We start from the raw sequence: 19,967 nt of genomic DNA, 5'->3' as shown, positions 1-19,967 counted from the left end.
GTACAAAAGATATCCACATCTTCTATTAAATATATGTTCCAGGATTCATCCGAGTGACAGTTTAATATACTGCTTATTTCTGGCTGTTAACACTTGCTATTCTTTTTTCTTCCCTGTCTCTCTAAAGCTAGTTACAGTAATGTGAAATGAGCATTTTCCAGTTCTGTCAGGAGTTTTAAACCCATGTGTTTCTAGCATGACCTGCTGCTTTTAATCCTAACAGGATTTCTAACTGCTTTTGTCTGTGCTTTATTTCCCCAGGATCTACTAATGTTTCAAAGAAAACCTTTATTAAGTAAATGGAAGATGGAGTTCAGGTATACCCATCCCTTTCTTTTGCTGAGCATGCCTGATGTTTCCTATGCAAAGAGATCTTTTGGCTTCTATTTAGTCTTGATGGGGAAACTGCTAAATTGCTTTGAAAGCTAGAAAGTGAGCAGCCAGCATTTTACAAAAAGTTGGCATTTTTAACTTGGTAAAAGTCCTTATGAAAGTGACAGAACTAGTGTAATGAGGGTGAGAAACTACTTTCAGTGTAATTTACTTTAAAATTCTTAATTAAGAGCCTTATGTTTGAATGTTTATCAGGAAAAGAGACATTTATGTGAACAGGTAGAATGAATAGGATGGGCTTGCAAGATATCCAGAATGACTGAATGGGAACAAAGAGACGTCCAAGGCAAGGGAATAAATGTGAAATGATTGTCAGCCTGGATGTTTCAGGTTCAGGCAGTGATGCTCAGGATTTATTTCTTTTTTCAGAGTATACAGCTTGCGAAGTACCAAGTGAATGATCTTGCAGGACTGCGCAGGCATTTGTCCTGGGCTTTGTGGCTGCCCTGCCAAGTTGTGACTCCTTGCTTCTCTTTCTCTGGTGGGAGCTGGTTTTCTTACACAGCTGGGGGAGGTTGCCGGGCCCTCACTGCTCTTCCATGGGTGCCAGCACAACAAAGGTAATTTGTAGCAGTGGGGCGGTGGCAGCTAATTGCCTTCAAGGTGCAGGGCAATAAAGAGAGTAAGTTTGCAAAGGAAATTATTTAGCTTTGCAGTGAGTAGATGAGAAGGGGGAATACAGAGAGGGTTTTGATTGCCTTTCCTTGGCTTCTTTTTCTGCTTGGATTGAAACAAGTGTGGGTTTGACACCAGTAGTTTGTAGGTCAGGTTCCAGGCTCTCTGCCTGTCTTTTGTTGTTTCTGCAAAATCTTGTGCGGTTCCTGTGAGGCTGCTAAAGTGAGGCATGGATTTGCTCAGTGAGGGAGTAAGAAGGATTCAGTGTCACAGCAAGGGAGCAGCAGATGGAGGGAGTAAGTCCTCCCGATAGTGGGCTACAGCAGCCTTTCCTGCTCCTTGTTTTTTGGGATTGTGGCACAGTGCTGGGTGGTCCCAGAAATGGCAGTGCTGCTGTGTGTGCTGACAGGTGACGAGTCATCTCCTCCTCACTCTTCATGTGACCTACCTGAGGTCAAGGAGCTCTGCTCCTGCATTTCAGGTCTCTCTCTGAAAAATGAGGTCCTGCCCAAGATGAAGAAATTGTGAAATAACTTAACTTGTCCTTTGCGTTTTCATCATTTGTTATTTTAATAGAGAAATAGTAGCTGTCAGCTTAGCCTTAGCATGTTGGGAACTGGTGATCATCACTAATGTATAGTAAATGTCCTCTGAGATCAGAAGGCAGAGAGAAAGGAGTGAATCATAGATATCCTGCAGAGAACTGAGCTGCAAGCAGCAAGGAAGAACTAAAGAAAAGAAGCCTTTTCTTATAAACTTTAGACTCTAATAAACATCTAAGTTGCATGATCTCCTATTACAAAGCAGTAGGTAAGGAGAAAAAGAAGAATAAATGATAGAGTATTTGAAGCAGATAGATAACATATTTTACGCAAACACTTTTGTAGCTCAGAAGTAAAACTGGATATAACCAAACAGCAAAGCAAAGTAGCTCTGAGTCTGGATTTACTGAAAGATTATTCCACTTTTCCCCAGCCAGATATTTTTGTTCACCTAATTGTTTTCTCACCCTCTTTAGCTTGTCCACTTTGCATCCTTAATAAGGAAGAGAACTTATGACCTGCTAAAGGCCAAACCCCCTTAATTCTAAATATATGTGCATACATACCTTCACACTGGCTGCTATGCTGTTCCCCTCTCCCCAGCTGCCCATCCTCAACTCTTGTTAATTCATGGTCACTATCAAATTGAATATAAAAGAGATTCTTAAATGTTGGGTTTGTGATTTTTACATGGTTTTGGTAGTGAAGGGTCTACAAAGTGGCTTGTGTGAGACCCTGCCAGAAGCTTCCCCTGTGTCCAATAGAGCCAGTGCCAGATGGCTCCAAGATGGACCTGCCACTGGCCAAAACCAAGCCCATCAGTGATGGTGGTAGCGCCTCTGGGATAACATAGTTAAGAAGGGGGGAAAAAACTTCTGCTCAACAGCAGCTGGGAGAGAGGAGTGAGAATATGTGAGAGAAGCAGCTCTGCAGACACCCAGGTCAGTGCAAAAGGAGGGGCAGGAGGCGCTCCAGGCGCCGGAGCAGAGATTCCCCCGCAGCCCCGGGTGCAGCCCACGGTGGGGCAGGCTGTCCCCCTGCAGCCCATGGAAACCCACCGGGAAGCAGATACCTGGGGAGGACCCCACACCAGAGCAGGGGAGTGCCCGAAGGAGGCTGTGACCCCGTGGGAAGCCTGCGCTGGAGCAGGCTCCTGGCAGGACCTGTGTCCCTGTGGAGAGAGGAGCCCAGGCTGGAGCAGGTTTGCTGGCCAGGCTGGTGACCCCGCAGGGGACCTACGCTGGAGCAGTCTGTGCCTGAGGGACTGCACCCCATGGGAAGGATGGACCTACGCTGGAGCAGTTCATGAAGAACTGCAGCCGGTGGGAAGGACTCACTGAGAAGTTCATGGAGGACTGTCTGCTGTGGGAGGGACCCCACGCTGGAGCAGGGCAAAGTGTGAGGAGTCCTCCCCCTGAGGAGGAGGAGCAGCAGAGACAGCATGTGATGAACTGTGCCGCTGCAGGGGAGGAGGTAGAGAATTAGGGAGTGAAGTTAAGCCCAGGAAGAAGGGAGGGGGAGAGGGAAGGTGTTTTTAAGATTTAGTTTTATTTCTCATTAACCTACTCTGATTTGATTAGTAATAAATTTAATTAATTTCTCCAAGTCGAGTCTGTTTTGCCCGTGGTGTAATTGCTGAATGATCTCTCCCTGTCCTTATCTCAACCCACGAGCCTTTCATTACATACTCTCCCCTGTCCAGCTGAGGAGGGGAATGATAGAGTGGCTTTGGTGGGCACCTGGTGTCCAGCCAGGGTCAACCCACCACAGTGATACTGACCATAGCCAAGCTGGAGTGAAGTCTAGATTGTCAAACCTGTTGTAAACCCTTTTTAAACATTGAATCCACTTCAGTATAGTCACTGCCTAGACTGACAAAAAAAATTTGTACCACATACATGGACCATCTTGGGAACAGCAGCATTCAGGTAGTTCTAAGATGGCTAGCAAAATTGGAAAGAAAAAAAAAACCAAACCATGAGAAACCACTAGTCGTCGTCTTGCACTCTCATTTTCTTCTTCTTGTAAATGTGACTTTAAAAACATGTTTGGGGATAGGATCTGAAAGTAAGCATCATATTCTGTGACTCCAGGACAGACTAATCAAAGAAACTTGGTATTAAAAAGCCTGTATCTGTATCTGTTTAGTACACTTTTTTCCTGTCAAAGAGCTTTTATTGGTGCTGGAGGTGAAGTCCGCAAGTTGGCTAAATAGCCTCTCAGCTGGTTAAGGGATAAACTTGTTAAACTCTGACAGAGTCTTCTGAACACATGAGTTTGAATGTTAGTTAAACTGGTGGGTGGTTAACCCACGTCTGTCTGGGTGCACTGCTATGCTAATAAAGGCCTACAGCTGATAAATTTAAGAAAGTGTTCTCTGTTCCCGCAGCCTTTTTTGGTAGCCTGTTCCATTTTGTATTGTTCAGATAAACTTCTTTTTACTAGCATAAGATTTTGAAGCAGATTCTGGAATTCTTTCTTATTGAAAGAATTTCTTTATAGAATAGAAAATATTCTTTCTATTTCTGTCATTCGAACTTGGTAGCCTCAAAATACCAGGAACTTTTTATTAATACATAAGGGCTGTAATAGAACATAAACCCAAGACAACTAAAACCTATCTGCATGAAATGAAAGAGTGGTAAAATGCATTGGACACAGTTGGCATTCTTTGCACTTCCTGCATGCAACTTTTAGGCTTGCAACAGAAAATAAATTTAATTTAAAAAATAGGAGCAATAAAGATGTTTTTGAAGTAGGCAGTAGAATTTCTCTAAAATTCTCATTAGGTGCATATAAAAAGGCACAATTTTCATGTTAAGTATGATTTTTAAATGATGGTTCTGTAACTGAAATGTTAACAGATTAATGATTAAACGTTCTGTCAGTCTGCATTTGAGATAATTTTTCAAATGTGACTGGTTATGAAATCTATCATATATGGTGTTCTAGCATGACAGCTGTGTCTTAAGTTAGAATGAGGAAAGTTGAGGGGGTTTTTTTCTTTTTTTACTAAAATAGAGAAGGAACGTTGATAAATAAACTCCTAACACTTAAAAAATATTAAAAATAATTACGTATATGGCAATTGAACCAAACAAAACTGAGACAACATGCTTTTGCCCTATTGAAGCAAGCCAAAATTATTAGACTTCTTGGCTTCTGATTCCAAACTCTGTTGAAGTAAACCTGGTTTTACAAAGCATTATAGGTTTGGGTTAGGTCTGGTTCTTTGGAGTGAGGTTTGGGTTTTGGGTTTGGGTGGTTTTTTGTGATGGAATTACCTTTTTTTCTGGTGGAGAGTTATTCTCCCAGAATATTTTGACCACCTCTTTTTTCAAGTGTCTACAGGCTGTTTTACAGCTAGCCCTTTTACCAAGTATATTTTGAAATTAGCCTTCACTTATGCTGCCCTGGTTGGAGAACTTCAGGCTTTCGGGTAGAAGTGATTCTAGATAGAAGGACACAAACTTGAAAAGATCACAAAAACCAGACAGGCTGAATACTCATTTTAATTCATAGACATATAAAGCTGTTAATGTTGCATGCAGAGATTTAAACTCTTAATAAAAATGTTCCATGTTTCTTATTTGCTTGTCTTGGACAGAACCTGTAGGGCTGTGATTTATTCCAGAAACAGCAAAACATTAGTTTACCATTACTGCCATTTAGTGGTATGCATATGATCATCTGGTATATTACTGCATAGTTTCTTTATCATCTGGCAGGATTAAATCTAGCACTTTAGATACTAGAGAGAGATAATGTCATATTCTCCAAAGATTAATTATGTTGCAGCTAAACTTCTAAATCAACTGTCTTGTAATTTTTAGTATCTTGCTTGTTGTTGTTGTTTAAATATTTGTACCTGCACTGATTAAATGTTTTACATTTACTTTAAATGTCTTTAAAAAGCAGCATCTTTGTTTCTGCCCTAGTCTTGCACAAAACCCAACCAATGTCAGTGGTTTTTTTCCACTTACTAACAGGCGAGCGCAAGCAGTGTGCATTCCAGCAGTTCAGCTGCACATGACTGCAGCCACCATGCAAGTCAGCCAGAAAGACTTTGAAAAGGCTCAAGAACAACTGAAGCTTTTGAAAAAGGATCCTGGGAATGAGACTAAGTTGAAGCTTTACGCTTTGTTTAAACAGGTAGGCTTGACTTATTTTGTTTCATAAGGGGCATTTACAATCCGAGGGGATGGACCTGTAAAATATTTACTTAAAACAGGGGTTGTTCAAATGTATTGCGTCTTAACAAGCTTTTTGTTTCAAATGCTCGAATTCTGTTCTTGAAATGCCAGCCCCTCAAACCCTGCCTGAATTTTGAGGGAAACCAAACCTGTTTCATCTTATAAATCATGCTTTGAATATAAACCTTTAGTCAAAGAAATAGAGCCAATTTACATCAATTGTGTGATGCCTTCCATATAACATAGCATATATTGATGCAGCTCTGGAAAATGGCTTATGCCTAGGAAAAAAGGGTATGCCACATGCTTCCTCTTAAACCTGTTGTACCTACAGTCAGTCAGCTGGGCCTGTAATATAATGGTGTTGATGTTTAAAGGTTGAATTGGTTTTTTTGGCATGGTCGTTGTAGTCCTTTAGTCCTTTTTTTTTTTTTCTTTTTTAAATTCAAGGAACTGTTCCTCCACACTTTGAGTGAAAGCTATTCTTTATTACACCATGGAAGGAAGCTATTTTCACAGAAATAGCTGCAAGTCCTTAGTGGGGTTTGTACTGGTATTTGGGGAAGTATTTGTGGATCAAGATTGGCTGCAGGGGTCAGTACAGGCTGTGGCTTGTTATATTGAAGAAGGCAATCAGTTGCTCCTTTAAAGAAAAACTTAGCTGACTGTTCTAGGTAGTTTTACTAATTAATAATAATGAGCTCATAAATGTATTCTTTCTTTCCTGCCTCCCACTTAAAATATTTCTCTCCGATAGTGTACTTTTCCTAAGGAAAACTGATCATAGGAATACTTCAGGATAGCTCCGACTCTTTCAGTTCAACTGGTCCAACGCCCTTGCTCATAGTCAGGCTGACTTTGAAGTAAGATCCAGTTTAATAGATCCTATGCAATGGTTTCTTTGTTCACACAGCTTACAAGTTTTTGACTTTCTTTTCAAGTATAAAACTTCCACAGTTTTTGAGATAGGAGAGCTGAACATGCATGGGCGTTTTGGAAACTAGTGTCTAAAAGCCCAGCACCAGGTATTAGGAAATAGCAGACTCTGAAAACTTCCTGGTATGTGATCTGTCTGAATATTTCCCAACCACTAGGTATTCCTTCTGTCTCCCAGTTGAATTCTGCATCCTGATCAGATAAATATTCCTAACAGTCGTCATCTTTTCTACGAAGGCATCTGAACTCCAATCAAAGGTTTAAATAAGTTTTGTTTCACTCTCTTTCAGGCTACTGAAGGTCCCTGCAGTTCTCCAAAACCAGGTATGCTGGACTTCGTCAAGAAAGCCAAGTGGGATGCATGGAATTCTCTTGGCAATTTGTCTCAGGTGACAGTACCAATCATTTCACTTAGATACTTTGTAAATTACCTTGAAATGTCTGGTCTGTAAGTGAATGGCTGGTATCTGAACATATTATATGCTAGTTGAATGACTGCTTCAGACACCAAAATGTTTTGCACTGTATTCTACGGTCACTTCACTGTTTCAATGTTTGGAGTTTTTTCTACTGTGTAAGCCTAGTTCTATGTTATTACTACCAGCTTGTACCAGTATAAGATACCTTACATATGTGCTGACTTTCAATAAAAATAGTGGGTTTTACACTATGGTCTATTCTGCTCTTCCCTTTAAGAAAGATGGATTGAGCTTCTCGGTTCTTAAAACAAAGAGCAAATTTGTGAATCCAGCATATTGATAACTTTGTCATTTTAAAAAGTCAGTCTCTTATGCCACTGACTCAAAGACTAGAAAAAAGTGATGTGTTGAGAGCCTCTTGTCATTCTTTTTCAGTGTATCTTGACATCTTTAATACCTTTCGTAACCTTTAGAGAATTCTTTACTTCAGGTGAAGCGAGCAGGAAGAATATAGATGCAAAGATACCTAGGCGGTTTTTTTTCATGCAGACTGCAGTAAGTCTGACATCGCATATAGCTACCACAGTTTCTTCATTTACTATTAAATGAAAGAAACATAAGCTTTACAGACCAGCTGTGTCACTGCTGCATTAGGCCTGCTGTTCAGGAGTAGTTTCTGAGGTCAGTCAAAGATACTACTTAATACAGAGGGGTTTTTTGCATTTTTTCTTTTAAAAGAAAACATGCTTGCATAATTTCATGAACATATATTCTTGTGCTGCTTTGGGGTTTTTGGGGTGTGTTTCGGTTTTTTGATTTTTTTTTTTTTTTTTTAATTGGCTCTGCAGCTTTTAGGAATAGCCAAGAAACACTTAAGGAAAAGAATCTGCTTTTGAAGTTATAGTGGAGAGGGAATAGACAATTTCATGTGTTACAGATTATGGATTATAGAATTGTTCAAAGAATATTATTCTTTCAAGAAAGTAAGTTGTAAGAACCAAGAACTTACAATTCGTTTAAATCACTGCTTACTGTAGAAGTAGGGAGGCAGGCAGGATTCTTTAGGCTTTTGCATGTCGTGTTTGTGCTAAATGAAAACTAATGTCTTCAAGCATTTTTAAAATGCCATAGACACATCTCAGCACTCTTTATTTTCAGCAACACGTATTCTAAAACAAAAGCTTTTATTTTGTTGGAGAAATGACCAACTGGAAGAAAGGATCCCTAGAAATGTGTAAATGCTGGGAATGTGAGATAATGTGAGATTACCAGAGATCTCTCTGGTGGTAATCTTAGGCATGGATGGGGGTACTTCCCCAACAAAATAAATGTCATCATCCCAGCATCTGCACGCTTTTATTTTGTGGATCCATTGCTGCTGCTTTCCAGATGACTTTAAGCGTGATCTGCAGTGTCCAAATACAGCATGTTCCTCTTCTCATCCTAATTAGAATGCTTTCTAATTGAGTGTTTCTTTTAGTTTGTCCTGAAGCACAGTCCCCCCTTTTCTTTTTTTTTTCTTTTCCCCACAGCTACCCATTTTATGAATAGCATAACAAACTGATTTCCATTTGAGCCTTTGATAATAGTGTGATTTTTTTTTTTTTTCTTTTTTCTTTTTCTTTCTTTCATTTCAGGATAATGCCAGACAGAAATATACTGAACTTGTCTCAAGTCTGATCTCTGCAGAATCTGCTGGCCAGAAGAAAGACGCTTCTCCAGAAGAGAGCAGAAATGATGGTTATGAAACTATACTAGTTACCACCAAAAACAATATCACAAAGATAATGTTTAACCGACCTGATAGGAAAAATGCCATCAACCACAAGGTAAAGAAATTAACTTGGGAGGACTAATGATTTTTTTCTTGGGTAAGCTACCTAAGTTTTTAAAGAATCATTACTACAGGTTTAGCAGAACTGACTGAAGCGCAATGGTCTGAATTTTATGAAGGCTTCTTATCTTGACTCAGATAACAACCTAAGGAATAAATATCCAGTACAAAATGAAACCATTCAGCTAAAATTTTACGGATTGGACTTTTCTGTGTCTCTTGGGGTTTTTTCCAAACTTACTCCAAACTTATTATAGGATTACAGTCTGCACTAAACTAAAATGGCAAACTAGGAAGACTAGCCTGTTTTGTGGATGCAAGATTTGACTGTAGCCTTATGTATAACGAAGCACGTGTGCAGCCTACTTTGGCTCAGCGCTGTTGTGTGTATGTCTAGATAGTGTTCCAGTTCCCATACCTATCTTCGTGAGGAAGTCCATCCCGTTGGAAATGTGATCATCCCATTTCACAAACGCAAAGATACCAGAACAGGGACTTCACCCCACTGCTGCTAGTTCTTTGATATATTATTTTGCCCACTTAAAATGGTCCTCAGGTTTTAAAACTAGCTGTTTCCAGTTAATGTCTATTTTCTGAAGGACCTTATTTTGTCTTTTAGATTTGTATTGGAAGTCTTAAGTATTGCAAGCATGTGTCTTTTTGGTCAGAAATACCTCACGTGTAATACTTAACTTTCTGTGGATGCAAATTTTTTTCATGCTTAAAAGGACCATAGTTAATCTGTCTCTCAAATTCCTTGTTGTCATTGTGAATCTCCTTTTTATGATCTTTTGCGGCATCACATTTGTACTTTGTTGATTTTCTTCTTATGCAGATGTACAGAGAAATTATCAAAGCACTTGAAGAAGCTGGAAAAGATGATTGTACCATAGCAGTTATTACCGGTACCACACTTCATATGCTTCTCTTATATTTGTTTTATATTATGCCAAAGTACAGTACTGACATGAACTATCTACCATATTTAGACTGATAGAATTGTGTAAGTGAGGAGATTCTTTTCTCTAGTATAGACCAAAGATTTTACCAAGTGTTTTGGCAAAATTCTTTCAAGATGGTGTTTCAAATTCTTTAGCAAGCTTGCTAAACATCTTTCTGAGATGAGGAGATAGGCATGGAATACTCCTAAGAGCTTTATTACTTCTGAGTAGCTGATATATCTGCTCCACAGCATCTTCACTACTGCTTTTGAAATTCATCAGTATGGGTTTAGTCAATTTTCTCTACCTCTGTGATACATCAGAACATACTAAAAACAAGCCCCTCAAATCCTACACTGGCATGTCCAGTAGAAAATTTACACTGCATATTTTCCTATGATCATAGGCAAAACCTGATACTTTAAGCAAACACCCCTGCACAAACCTTTCTGTTCCATTTTACATAGTTAGTAAGAGCACTGTAGCCTAAAGTAATGGATGTGCTAACCTGTGAAAGGTGCCATCCTGTGAATGTCCTCATGGAACATAGGACGATTTAAACAATTAAATCGTGAAGCCTAGCTTTTAAATACTCCTTGCTTTTTTGACGGTGCCTGGAACCGACTTTATACATCCACTAACAGGTTATCTGCTTCTTATTTCGGTACAATGATTTCAATGCAGTGCTGTCAGTCACAGAATGCTATGTCTTTTCCTTAAATGCTCATAAAAAACATTAAACTTCTACCACATACGAAATAGGTTATTCTGTCTACTTTTGATTCCTTTATCAGTTTGAAGGGGGATGAAGGGAGATGCATAAACTTAAATTTCCATTTTCCTGTTTTAAAAAAAAGTTTCCCACATCTAACTCTGTGAATGATTGTGAATTGACAAGTATGGAAGGAAAGAAATACTTTTTTTTTAATATTCTTTTTCTTTTTACCCATTGTTTTTCAGTGAATTGTCAGTCAAAACTTATTTTTAAAGCATAAATGTCCTTTAAGGTAGTGTGTATACTTTGAGACAATCACTCTAATTACTTCATCATGTTAGACACTTAGAATGAAATTCTTTTGTAAAAGTAACAAATGGAAGCTTCTCTTACCTGCTCAGAAACCATTGCTGCATTTATTCATATGTGTTCTCTGCAGGAAATGGAGACTACTACAGTAGTGGTAATGATCTGAACAATTTTACTAATATCCAGCCGGGTGAAATGGAGAAGATGGCAAAAGATGGAGCATTATTACTCAAGTAAAACATGTTGTTTTCATATATGCATAAGTTACTATAATGGGTAAAATATAATTTGCAGGCATTGTTAGAAAACACGACAGCGGGGACCCAGTTATGCTATGATACACCCATTGAGATGACTGTGTCTAAGGTCTCACCATGTGCATAAACACAAAGATCATGTGGGAGAAGTAGTATTAATTGAAATAAATGAGGAAACAAGATTAATATTATAAATCTTTTTGAGTACAGTGATGCTGAAGACTTGATTTTATTTTTTAGTCTCCAAAGAACATGCAGATATAATGACAAAAACATGATTTTGACTGTATAGTTTGTAAGCTGCAATGAAAAATCTGTGGGTTTTTTGATATCTAACAGTGTCTACACTAGCAGGACATGCCAAAATACCTTCACTGTCAGACTTCTTTGAATAGAGACAAGGTGTAATGAACTTGTTCAAAATTGCCCAGGAATTCTAAGATTTTGGTTCCATCTTTGAGTCTGAATCTGCCTGTTACACTAATTTATTTTCTAAGGCCAAGGAGATCCGGGGCATCATCTGACACAAGGCTGAAATGTTCTTTTGGGACAAACAACATGTTTGTTTCTTCCCTATTTAAGCAGATTTTGTCTTCTCTTTTACTTCTGTGTGTGCTGATTACGTCTGACAACTGCTTGCAAATTGGATTGCTTCCTCAAAGTGCTTGCAATTGATGGAAAATCTAAAATACACAGGAAAGCAAACAACTTTTTTATTTATATTTTAAAGATGAACTGCAAGTAAAGCACTCAGTTTTGCAGCTTTTACTTAGGCAAGCGGTCTGTGGATCACTTTGCCCCTGCAAAGTGATAATCATCCAGTCCAAATCCGTTGCAGAGATGTTGTTCAGTGGTATCTGGCAATCATTCCAGCCTGCAGTATTTCGTAGGGTGTTCAACACAATGCATAGTCTCACATGTGCTCTATCATCTTTAATCTTGCTCTTGTGAGAAGACTGTATTTGCTATGCTGTTACTATTACACAAGCACAGTGCTTCATCGCAACTAATGCACAGCGATGCCAGAGAAGTGGATTTTTTTACAACGCCATTCACTTTTGAAAAATACTGTGTTTTGAGAATGTATTATGCACTTCTTGGATGGAGAAGGAGCTCTCAAATGAAATAAAACACTGTTTCTCAAACCCAGGCAGAACAGCACTAGGGAATTCTGTGTTGTGGTAGCATCACAATTTTGGTGCCTACTGGGACTTCACTGCAGAACAGAATCTGTGAGGGGAATGGATATCCCATGGGTGGAGTCGGGATGGATATATAGGCAGATAGACAGCCAGGGCAAAGGACTGTTCTTGCTAGGGAGCTGTATTCAGTAACTGTAGCTGAAGAGGGCAGCGCTTTCATAACCTCATTGCAGGAACTGGGAAAGCTGTGCTGTCACGTACGTGTTTGATTCTTAGTTGGTGAGGAAATGCATGTATTTCGAATTTCTTATTTTCTTTGTCAGAATTCATTTGGGAAAGGGACAAAAACGTGCTACATAGAATCTAGCTCATGGGTTTTGTTATGCAGTATCTGATCACATGTTTTGAAACTTGTTTATATTTGATGAAATAGACTAGGATGTGTCTCTTACATTCTGGCTTTCCTTCTCTCTAGAGAGTTCGTGGGTCATTTTATTGATTTTCCTAAACCACTGATTGCAGTGGTAAATGGCCCAGCTATTGGAATCTGTGTAACAGTCCTTGGATTGTGTGACATTGTCTATGCTTCTGACAGGGTAAGTACATTATGTAGCTGATCCCAAGGCAGTCTTTAAGCCTCTCCCTGTAGCAAATATTATTTGGTTTGGGGTAATCTGACAGAAAAGAACACAAAGTGTAAAGGCTTTTTATATCACATCAGGGAACACTATTAATTACCAGCACAAGGGTGCATCAGCCAGTGGTTAACATACATGGAATTTCCCTGCTGTAGTTACAGTTATCAAGTTACTGACTCCAGTTTAGAAACTCTTTACTGTATCAATGGGTAAAGTAAAGAGTAATTGATGTGAAATGTTGGTTGTAAGGCTCCTTTCAGGTGTGGGAGAGGGAGCAAAAGATTATTACGGAATGAAAGTGTAGTAACTGGTATTTTATTTAATCTGCGTTCCAAGGTAACTTTGGAAAAGCTTTGGTTTATTCAACTTAAAATTCCTTTTAAAGTAACTTGCCAAATACATAACCAAAAGCTATATTAAGGCATAGCACAGAATCCCATTATATGGCTTATTTTTTATGTCCTGTGCTGTTTGTATAAGGTTATTAAACAGACACAGAACTTAACCCAAGGTCTTATTTAATTTTAGGCAAGCTTTTGCATGGTGGGTGGTACTTTGACTCTGACTGTGTCAGATTTTTCCTCAAAGTCCCTTATGGATTAGGTTTGTCATTATGAGACTTAGCAAAATTGAGCTGCAAGGGACCAACTCCTTCTGCTTGCCCTGTAATGGGGTCAGCTAAGACCATGTCACTCCTGACATATGCTTGTGTAATGTGCATGATTTATTCAGTCTATTCTGATCCCTAGATCTCTTCTTTCACTAGGAAGTTTTTGGGTTCTCCCTCTTCCTCCCCTCCCATCTGATCTTTTTTTGCTGCAGGGTGAACCTATTGTTCTTGTTTCAGAATTTAAAGAGCAGACTATTTTCATCCTCCCTTACAATAGCCGTAAGTGTGCTTAGCCATCAGTGTAGTCTAGACTGTTAGATATATCTCAGGTTTACATCCACACTCTCAATCTTTTCTTTTTTTGAGCTGAACAGCTGCAATTCATTCCATTTTTTCTCATGTGCTTTCTCAGACCTGCAGTTGCAGTCCTCTGGGCTCCTTCCTGTTGTTCTGTGTCTCTTAAGCATAGTGGTACAAACTGGACACTTCACTCCAGCTCGTGTTTTACTGTTGCAAAATAGAGCAGAATAACAACTTCACATTCTGCAGACTGTATTTCTGTTTTGATATCACACGATGTTACTTCATTTACATACTGGTGATCTGCTGTAACACCTGGATCCCCTACCATAGAGTTGCCAGTTAAACAGTTTTCCCTATCATATACTGTATACCAAGTTGCTTGTGCCAAACTTTAACTTGTCCATATTAAATAGCATCTTCTTACTCATACATCTCCACTTTATTAAGACTATTTTGAATTCTAATCACTTCCCCCTTGGCATAATATCCCTACAGCCAGAAGTTATTATAGGTTTAGTTGAAGTTTAATCCAAATAAGCATTAAATGTTTTGTCCTGTTAATAGTACCCTTCTTTCTTGAAGGATTCATACTTCATGCTTTGACATTCATACTCAAACTTCCTTTTACTACACATATACATAATCACTGGTAAATTCATCTTATTTTTGCCTTGTATTTCTATTTTCTTAATCTCTGCATGGTTGTATTTGTTTCATGGGTAGTTGTCTGATGTAGTCTTCACTTTCTGTGTACTTCTGTTTAAAGTCAGTGACGAGCTCATGATTTAGCTGAAGCAATCTCTTAGTAACTTCCTACCTGCACTGGGACAGCTTTTGCTTGTGCCCTTGGTAACAGTTCTTTGAGGATTTCTGTAGGGCCTAACTTAGCTTTTCACTTAGATTAGTCTTCATGAGAACTTTCCTATTAACTTCAAGTTTATTGAAGGCTTCTCAAAGGTGATTGTTCTCTATTCTTTCCTTTCCAGGGTTGTGAATTCCCATGTAGTAAGGTCATTCTCCTACAAATTACTACTTAATTTCACATTCTCCAGCAGTTTGGCTGGAGTGCCTTGGGCATTGACTACCTGCTGCAGAAGTGGCCAGCTTTGCCGGGTCCAGAATCTGGTTTTACTCGCAGCCAGGTATTCCCAGAGCAGATCATTACCAACCACATTTACTGGACACTGCTCAGCCCAGTCTGATAACAGATCAGCACTTTGAGTGATCAGTTAACACTGCCTTCTGCACTGGATTTTGTTCCAGTTCCTGGGGCACCCGTTTGTACCCCTGGTATAGTTCATCTCCCCTTGCTAAATCAGGACCAGTTACACCAGCCTGTATCCTGGCAGATGTGGTGTAATCCTTTGTTACAATGATATAACTGTCACTTTCTTCCTAGGAAGTCTATTGATCTGTCTTACTGCATGGCCATCTGCAGTACAGTAAAAGATGGTTACCTTCTATTACAGTGAAAGCTGCATTGGCAACTTGTGCGCTCTTTGTATATCAGTTCATGTATTTAAATGGAAATGAAGGCAAGCATTTTGTCTTCCTTGCTTAAAGTTGATATAAGCTGTCAAAACATAAAATTCTGCAGTTCAGTTCTAACTTGAAATAAGGGTATTGTTTTGTATGATCCCATGATACGTTTCTGCCACAGGTTCTTTTTAAATTTGCATAAAATTTGAGGAGATAAGATTCAATTACTTGAATTTTTCAGAGGTAGAATAAACTTTGTGTGCCTTCAGAAAGCAAAATGCTCTTTACCTCTTAAGTTATTTGGGCTATGTATTTAATAACTTTTAGCGCAGATGTGTATGAACATCTCTTCTGTAAAGGTTTTGCACGTGCAAATTAGTTTCTCTAAGCACTGTATTCAAGTAAGGTAACTTCATCAATGGGGGTGTTATGATACAGGAATTGAATTATACAGGCAGAGTCAGCTCTTAGGTGCATTAAGAGTATGAAGCAGTGTTACTGGGTGGTATTTAAAGACAATTATGCTAGCAGTTCAAATGTATTTCTGGTGAACTCTGTTACAGTAGGAGCTTCAAAATGAAAACTAAATCCTAGAACTTTAGTCCTGTGCTCTGTGGTGAGATTTGCTTTGTTTTGTTCTTTTCCCCTGCCCCAGGCTACATTTCATAGCCCATTTAGTCAACTGGGACAGAGTCCAGAAGGATGTTCCTCTTACCTCTTTCCAAAAATCATGGGCCTAGCTAAGGTAAGAATGTCTGCACTGTATGTGGGATCATCTGACCTTTGTGTGTTGGCATCCCCCGTCTGTAAGAGCAAGTGGAGTTGCAGCAGAAAGTCCTCAAAGAAAGCTCCTTCTCACACCTTTTGAAACAAAGATCAAGAAATGTGATGACAGTGTCAGCACAGGCACCACAACAGAGCACTGACCACTTGTAAAGCTATACTGTTGTACCAATGAAGGTTTTCTTTCTCATGGGTTCCTCCACCTTCTTGAGACAATTTCTGTATGGTGAAAGGTTGTATCTTTCTTCCAGCAATGGGAGGGAATGATGTAAAGGAGGATTAAAAAAAGAAAATAAGAGCACTTAAGAAATGTCTTGGTAGGCTGCCTTTATCAGGCAAAGGATCAAGTGTTGCAGTGGTTTCTGCCAACCCTGTGGGAAACTTGTGTTCAACCATCCCTCCAAATGTGAATGTGAAGCAATCTATTTATGTATTTACTTCCAGACCTTTTAGATTGTCTGTTTTGTTCTAATATATATTGGTCTTTTGTCCATATTCTTATTTTCTCTGCCTACTCTAGAAATAAGAAAACCAAATAATAATAATTCATAAAAAAAAAAAAAAAAAAAAAGGAACATGATGTGGTAATTTCAGGTGACAACCTTGGAGCTCTGCTCAAAAGGACATAGAGACTCTTGGTGAACAATAGGAGCTGGAGGCTGGTCACTAGTGGTGTAGCCCAGGGGTTGATACTATTTAACCTCTTTGTTGTGGCCCGATGATGGGACTGAGTACACCCTCAGCAGATGGTACAAAACCGAGAGGAATGGTTGATACACCAGATGCGTTGCCATTCAAAGGGACCTGGACAGGCTGGAGACTTGGAGGATCTCATGGACTTCAGCAAAGGAAAAGGCAGAGTCTTGTACCTGGGAAGACATAATCTGATGCACCAGTGCATGCTGGGGGCTCACTGGCTGGAAAGCAGCTTTGCAGAGAAGGACCTGTGTGTCCTGATGGACAACAAGTTGCCCATGAGCCAGCAACACACCCTTGCAGCAAAGAAGTCCAGCAGTATCCTGGGTTACATTAGGCGGAGCGTTGCCAGCAGGTTGAGGGAGGTGATTCTTCCCCAACACTGGTGAGACCACAGCTGGAATGCTGTGTTTGGGTCTGGGTTCTGGATACAAGAGAGGGACATGGACATGCCAGAGCAGGCCCAGCAAAGAGCCGCAAAGATGATTAAGGCACTGGAGCATACTACGTATGAGAAGAGGCTGAGAGAGCTGGAACTGTTTTTCCTGGAGCAGAGAAGGCTTGGGTAAATCTTGCCAACGTTTGCAAATACCTTATGGACAGTGTAAAGAAGGTGAAGACAGATTCTTGTCAGTGGTGCTCCGTGACAGGACAAGAGGAAAGGGGTACAAATTGAAACACAGGAAATTCCATCTGAACATAAAAAAATAATTTTATAGTGGGGGTGGTGAAACACAGGAACCAGTTGTGCAGAGATGCTGTGAAGTCTTCATCCTTGGAGATACTCAAAACCCAACAGGACAGAGCCCTGGGTAGCCTGCTCCAGCTGACCCAGCTTGAGCAGCGGGTTTGAACTAGACAGGTACTAGACTGTATCTGGAGATCGCTTCCAACCTCATCTATTCTGTGGCTCTGTGTTCTTTTCAGAGGGCAGAGAGTAAAGCAAGAGAGTAAAATCAATGTGACTCGGAAGCTTGTACCTCTCCTGTCAGATTACTCAAGTCTTGTGTCTTGCTGAATCACACTTTCTACTTTTCTTTATACAGGCGAATGAGGTTCTGCTTTTCAATAAAAAGCTGACTGCAGCAGAAGCCTGTGCCCAGGGACTTGTGACTGAAGTCTTCCCTGACAGGACTTTTCAGAAAGAAGTTTGGGAAAGATTAGAAGCTTATGCAAGCCTCCCCAAAAATGTGAGTATTTAAATTTTTTCTCCACCTTGCAAGCCTGTAGCATTCCCAATCCTCCTGCCAAACCTATCCTGTTACTTGGTTTTACTTCATCCTTAATTGAAATAACAAGGCTCAGTATCTTTTCCTTCCAGCATAGAAACAGATATCTCTCTTCTACCCTGGCTAAATCTAAGACAGTGCACTGTACCCAGAGATTCAATGGCTGAAAAGCCTTGAAAACTAACTAATCAATCCACTTGCAGTCTCTGTGTGCATGCCTTGGATGCCTTCTCTTAGGTTTTTATTTTGGCATTAGTTTAGGTTTAAGAGCCCTACCTCTGGTTCTACAATATTAATTGTACTGTGTGCACTGTGGGTGCTCAAGATGATGCTGAGTGGCTTTAATTTTGCTGAATTCAATCATTCTGCTTACTAGTTTAGGTTTTGCAAAACTACTTCAGTCACATTGGTATTGCGTTACACTGGACAAGAGGAAACACTCATGTCAACTGCTGATAGCATAGGTTGTGTTTGGCACTGCAGACAGTTGAAAAGATTTCGCTTCTTGTGCCTATCTATTCTCATTATGAGCACTTAGTGGACTGCTGTTTTGCTTCCCACAAACCTCCTCCACCTAATTAGCAGTCTTACGAATTAAATGCAATAATTGCTTCCAGCGATAAGGTTGACTAAAAGCTAAAAAGTAGAATGTTAGTACAACTCTGTTTGAATTCCAATGGGTTTATTATGCTATTTTCTGAAACATTAAATTAAGGTATAGAAAATATAACTTCCTAATGTTCCTCTCTTTCTCCTCCAGTCCTTGGCAGTGTCAAAGCAACTGTTACGAAGTCTGGAAAAGGAGAAGCTCCATGCAATCAACAGTAAAGAGTGTGAAGTCCTGAGGGAGAGGTGGTTATCTGATGAATGTATAAATGCAATTGTCAGCTTCTTTCAGAAGAAATCAAAACTCTAGTCTTCACCAATAGAATAATTCACCTTCAGGCAATAGCCTTAATCTGCCCTTATCGTTAATAAACTTTCTTTTCAAATAATAATTCTTATACCTTTTATGCGATATATTTCTTTTCTGAGTACTGGGTTAAAACTGGTTCAGCAAATGAATACGGTGTTATGTGCCTTGGATCTGTTATGGATATTTAGGTTGGAGGAAAAAAGGTTCATTATTCTGTCGGCAGCACTGATGTTTCTGAATAATGCTAAAGCAGATTGTCTTCCAAAAAAAGCAACAGTTTCAATAGCACCATATTTTGATAGCTCTTCAATAAACATCTTATGAGTTATTCTTTTTATTCATCTGTGGGGAAGGAAATGCTGTATTAATGAAAAAATAAATAGAAGTATTTAATTATTGTTGTGCGGATTCTTACTCCTTCTGTTGAACATCCTCAGTGAGAGGGGAAAATGGTTCCTGGAAGTGTATTAATGTAATAGTGTTACGAAAGGTATTCACTTGTCTAACTTGAAGGTCTCAAAGATCTTTGTTTTGAGCTTTATGGTTCTAATCTTAAATACAGTTTTCCATTAATTGCTTCATATTGCCCTTCTTCTGTGAAAAATCCTGTTAAAGATAGTATGACCTTTTACTGTAGCCATTTTGGAGTTAAATTAACAAAACAATTGTTTTTCAACAGAAGATTTCTCCACTGTTGATGGATGTCTTTGGGTAGAGTGTAGCAGGCACTGCAGAGGACAGGGTCAGGCTGCTGGAAGTAGGAAGCATTTAGCTTGTGCTAACAAAAGGAAATTGTGGAGAAGCAGCAGTTACTCATCAAGAAAAGCCTCTCTGTGACAAGGAGCTGATTATTGTACAAAAGGAAGAAAAAAAAAATCTTTCATTTCCCTGCCCTAGACTCTGATCTCAAGAACCTTGATGGTGAGAAACCCAGAAGGTGGCACTCTGGTCCTGGCCCCGCGTGCTTAGGCAGGTGTGTACATAAAAGCAGGGGTGGAGCGGGTGCTGACGGGCAGT

General features: G+C 39.5%; 1 protein-coding gene across 3 annotated transcripts; it reads left to right on the top strand.

Moving 5' to 3' along the window:
• Positions 1-254: 254 nt before the first annotated feature.
• ECI2 (enoyl-CoA delta isomerase 2) lies at positions 255-19,259 on the top strand. Of its 3 annotated transcripts, XM_035895907.1 has the most exons (11): positions 255-317; positions 763-953; positions 5,540-5,702; positions 6,970-7,068; positions 8,736-8,927; positions 9,768-9,837; positions 11,028-11,130; positions 12,772-12,892; positions 15,982-16,071; positions 17,852-17,995; positions 18,795-19,259. In XM_035895907.1, exons 1-11 carry the CDS (start codon positions 300-302, stop codon positions 18,948-18,950), a joined length of 1,347 nt encoding a protein of 448 aa, XP_035751800.1. In that variant the 5' UTR covers positions 255-299; the 3' UTR covers positions 18,951-19,259. The 3 variants fall into 3 exon arrangements, with proteins under 3 accessions (XP_035751800.1, XP_035751801.1, XP_009638663.2); XM_035895908.1 differs by lacking the exons at positions 17,852-17,995; positions 18,795-19,259 and adding an exon at positions 16,910-17,506; XM_009640368.2 differs by lacking the exon at positions 763-953 and having other exon boundaries at positions 287-317.
• The last annotated feature ends 708 nt before the right edge of the window (positions 19,260-19,967 follow it).

This window comes from Egretta garzetta, unplaced genomic scaffold, assembly GCF_000687185.1.
Source record: "Egretta garzetta isolate BGI_Z169 unplaced genomic scaffold, ASM68718v1 scaffold246, whole genome shotgun sequence".
NCBI classification, from domain to species: Eukaryota; Metazoa; Chordata; class Aves; order Pelecaniformes; family Ardeidae; genus Egretta; species Egretta garzetta.
The sequence above is the reverse complement of the archived record's forward strand: the minus strand, read 5'-3'. Positions and strand labels throughout refer to the sequence as shown.

Excerpts from the sequence above, each read along its gene's own strand:
- ECI2 (XM_035895907.1), top strand. Across the intron at positions 9,838-11,027 it reads TACCATAGCAGTTATTACCG|GAAATGGAGACTACTACAGT; the intron begins GTACCACACTTC and ends TGTTCTCTGCAG. Across the intron at positions 12,893-15,981 it reads TTGTCTATGCTTCTGACAGG|GCTACATTTCATAGCCCATT; the intron begins GTAAGTACATTA and ends CCCCTGCCCCAG.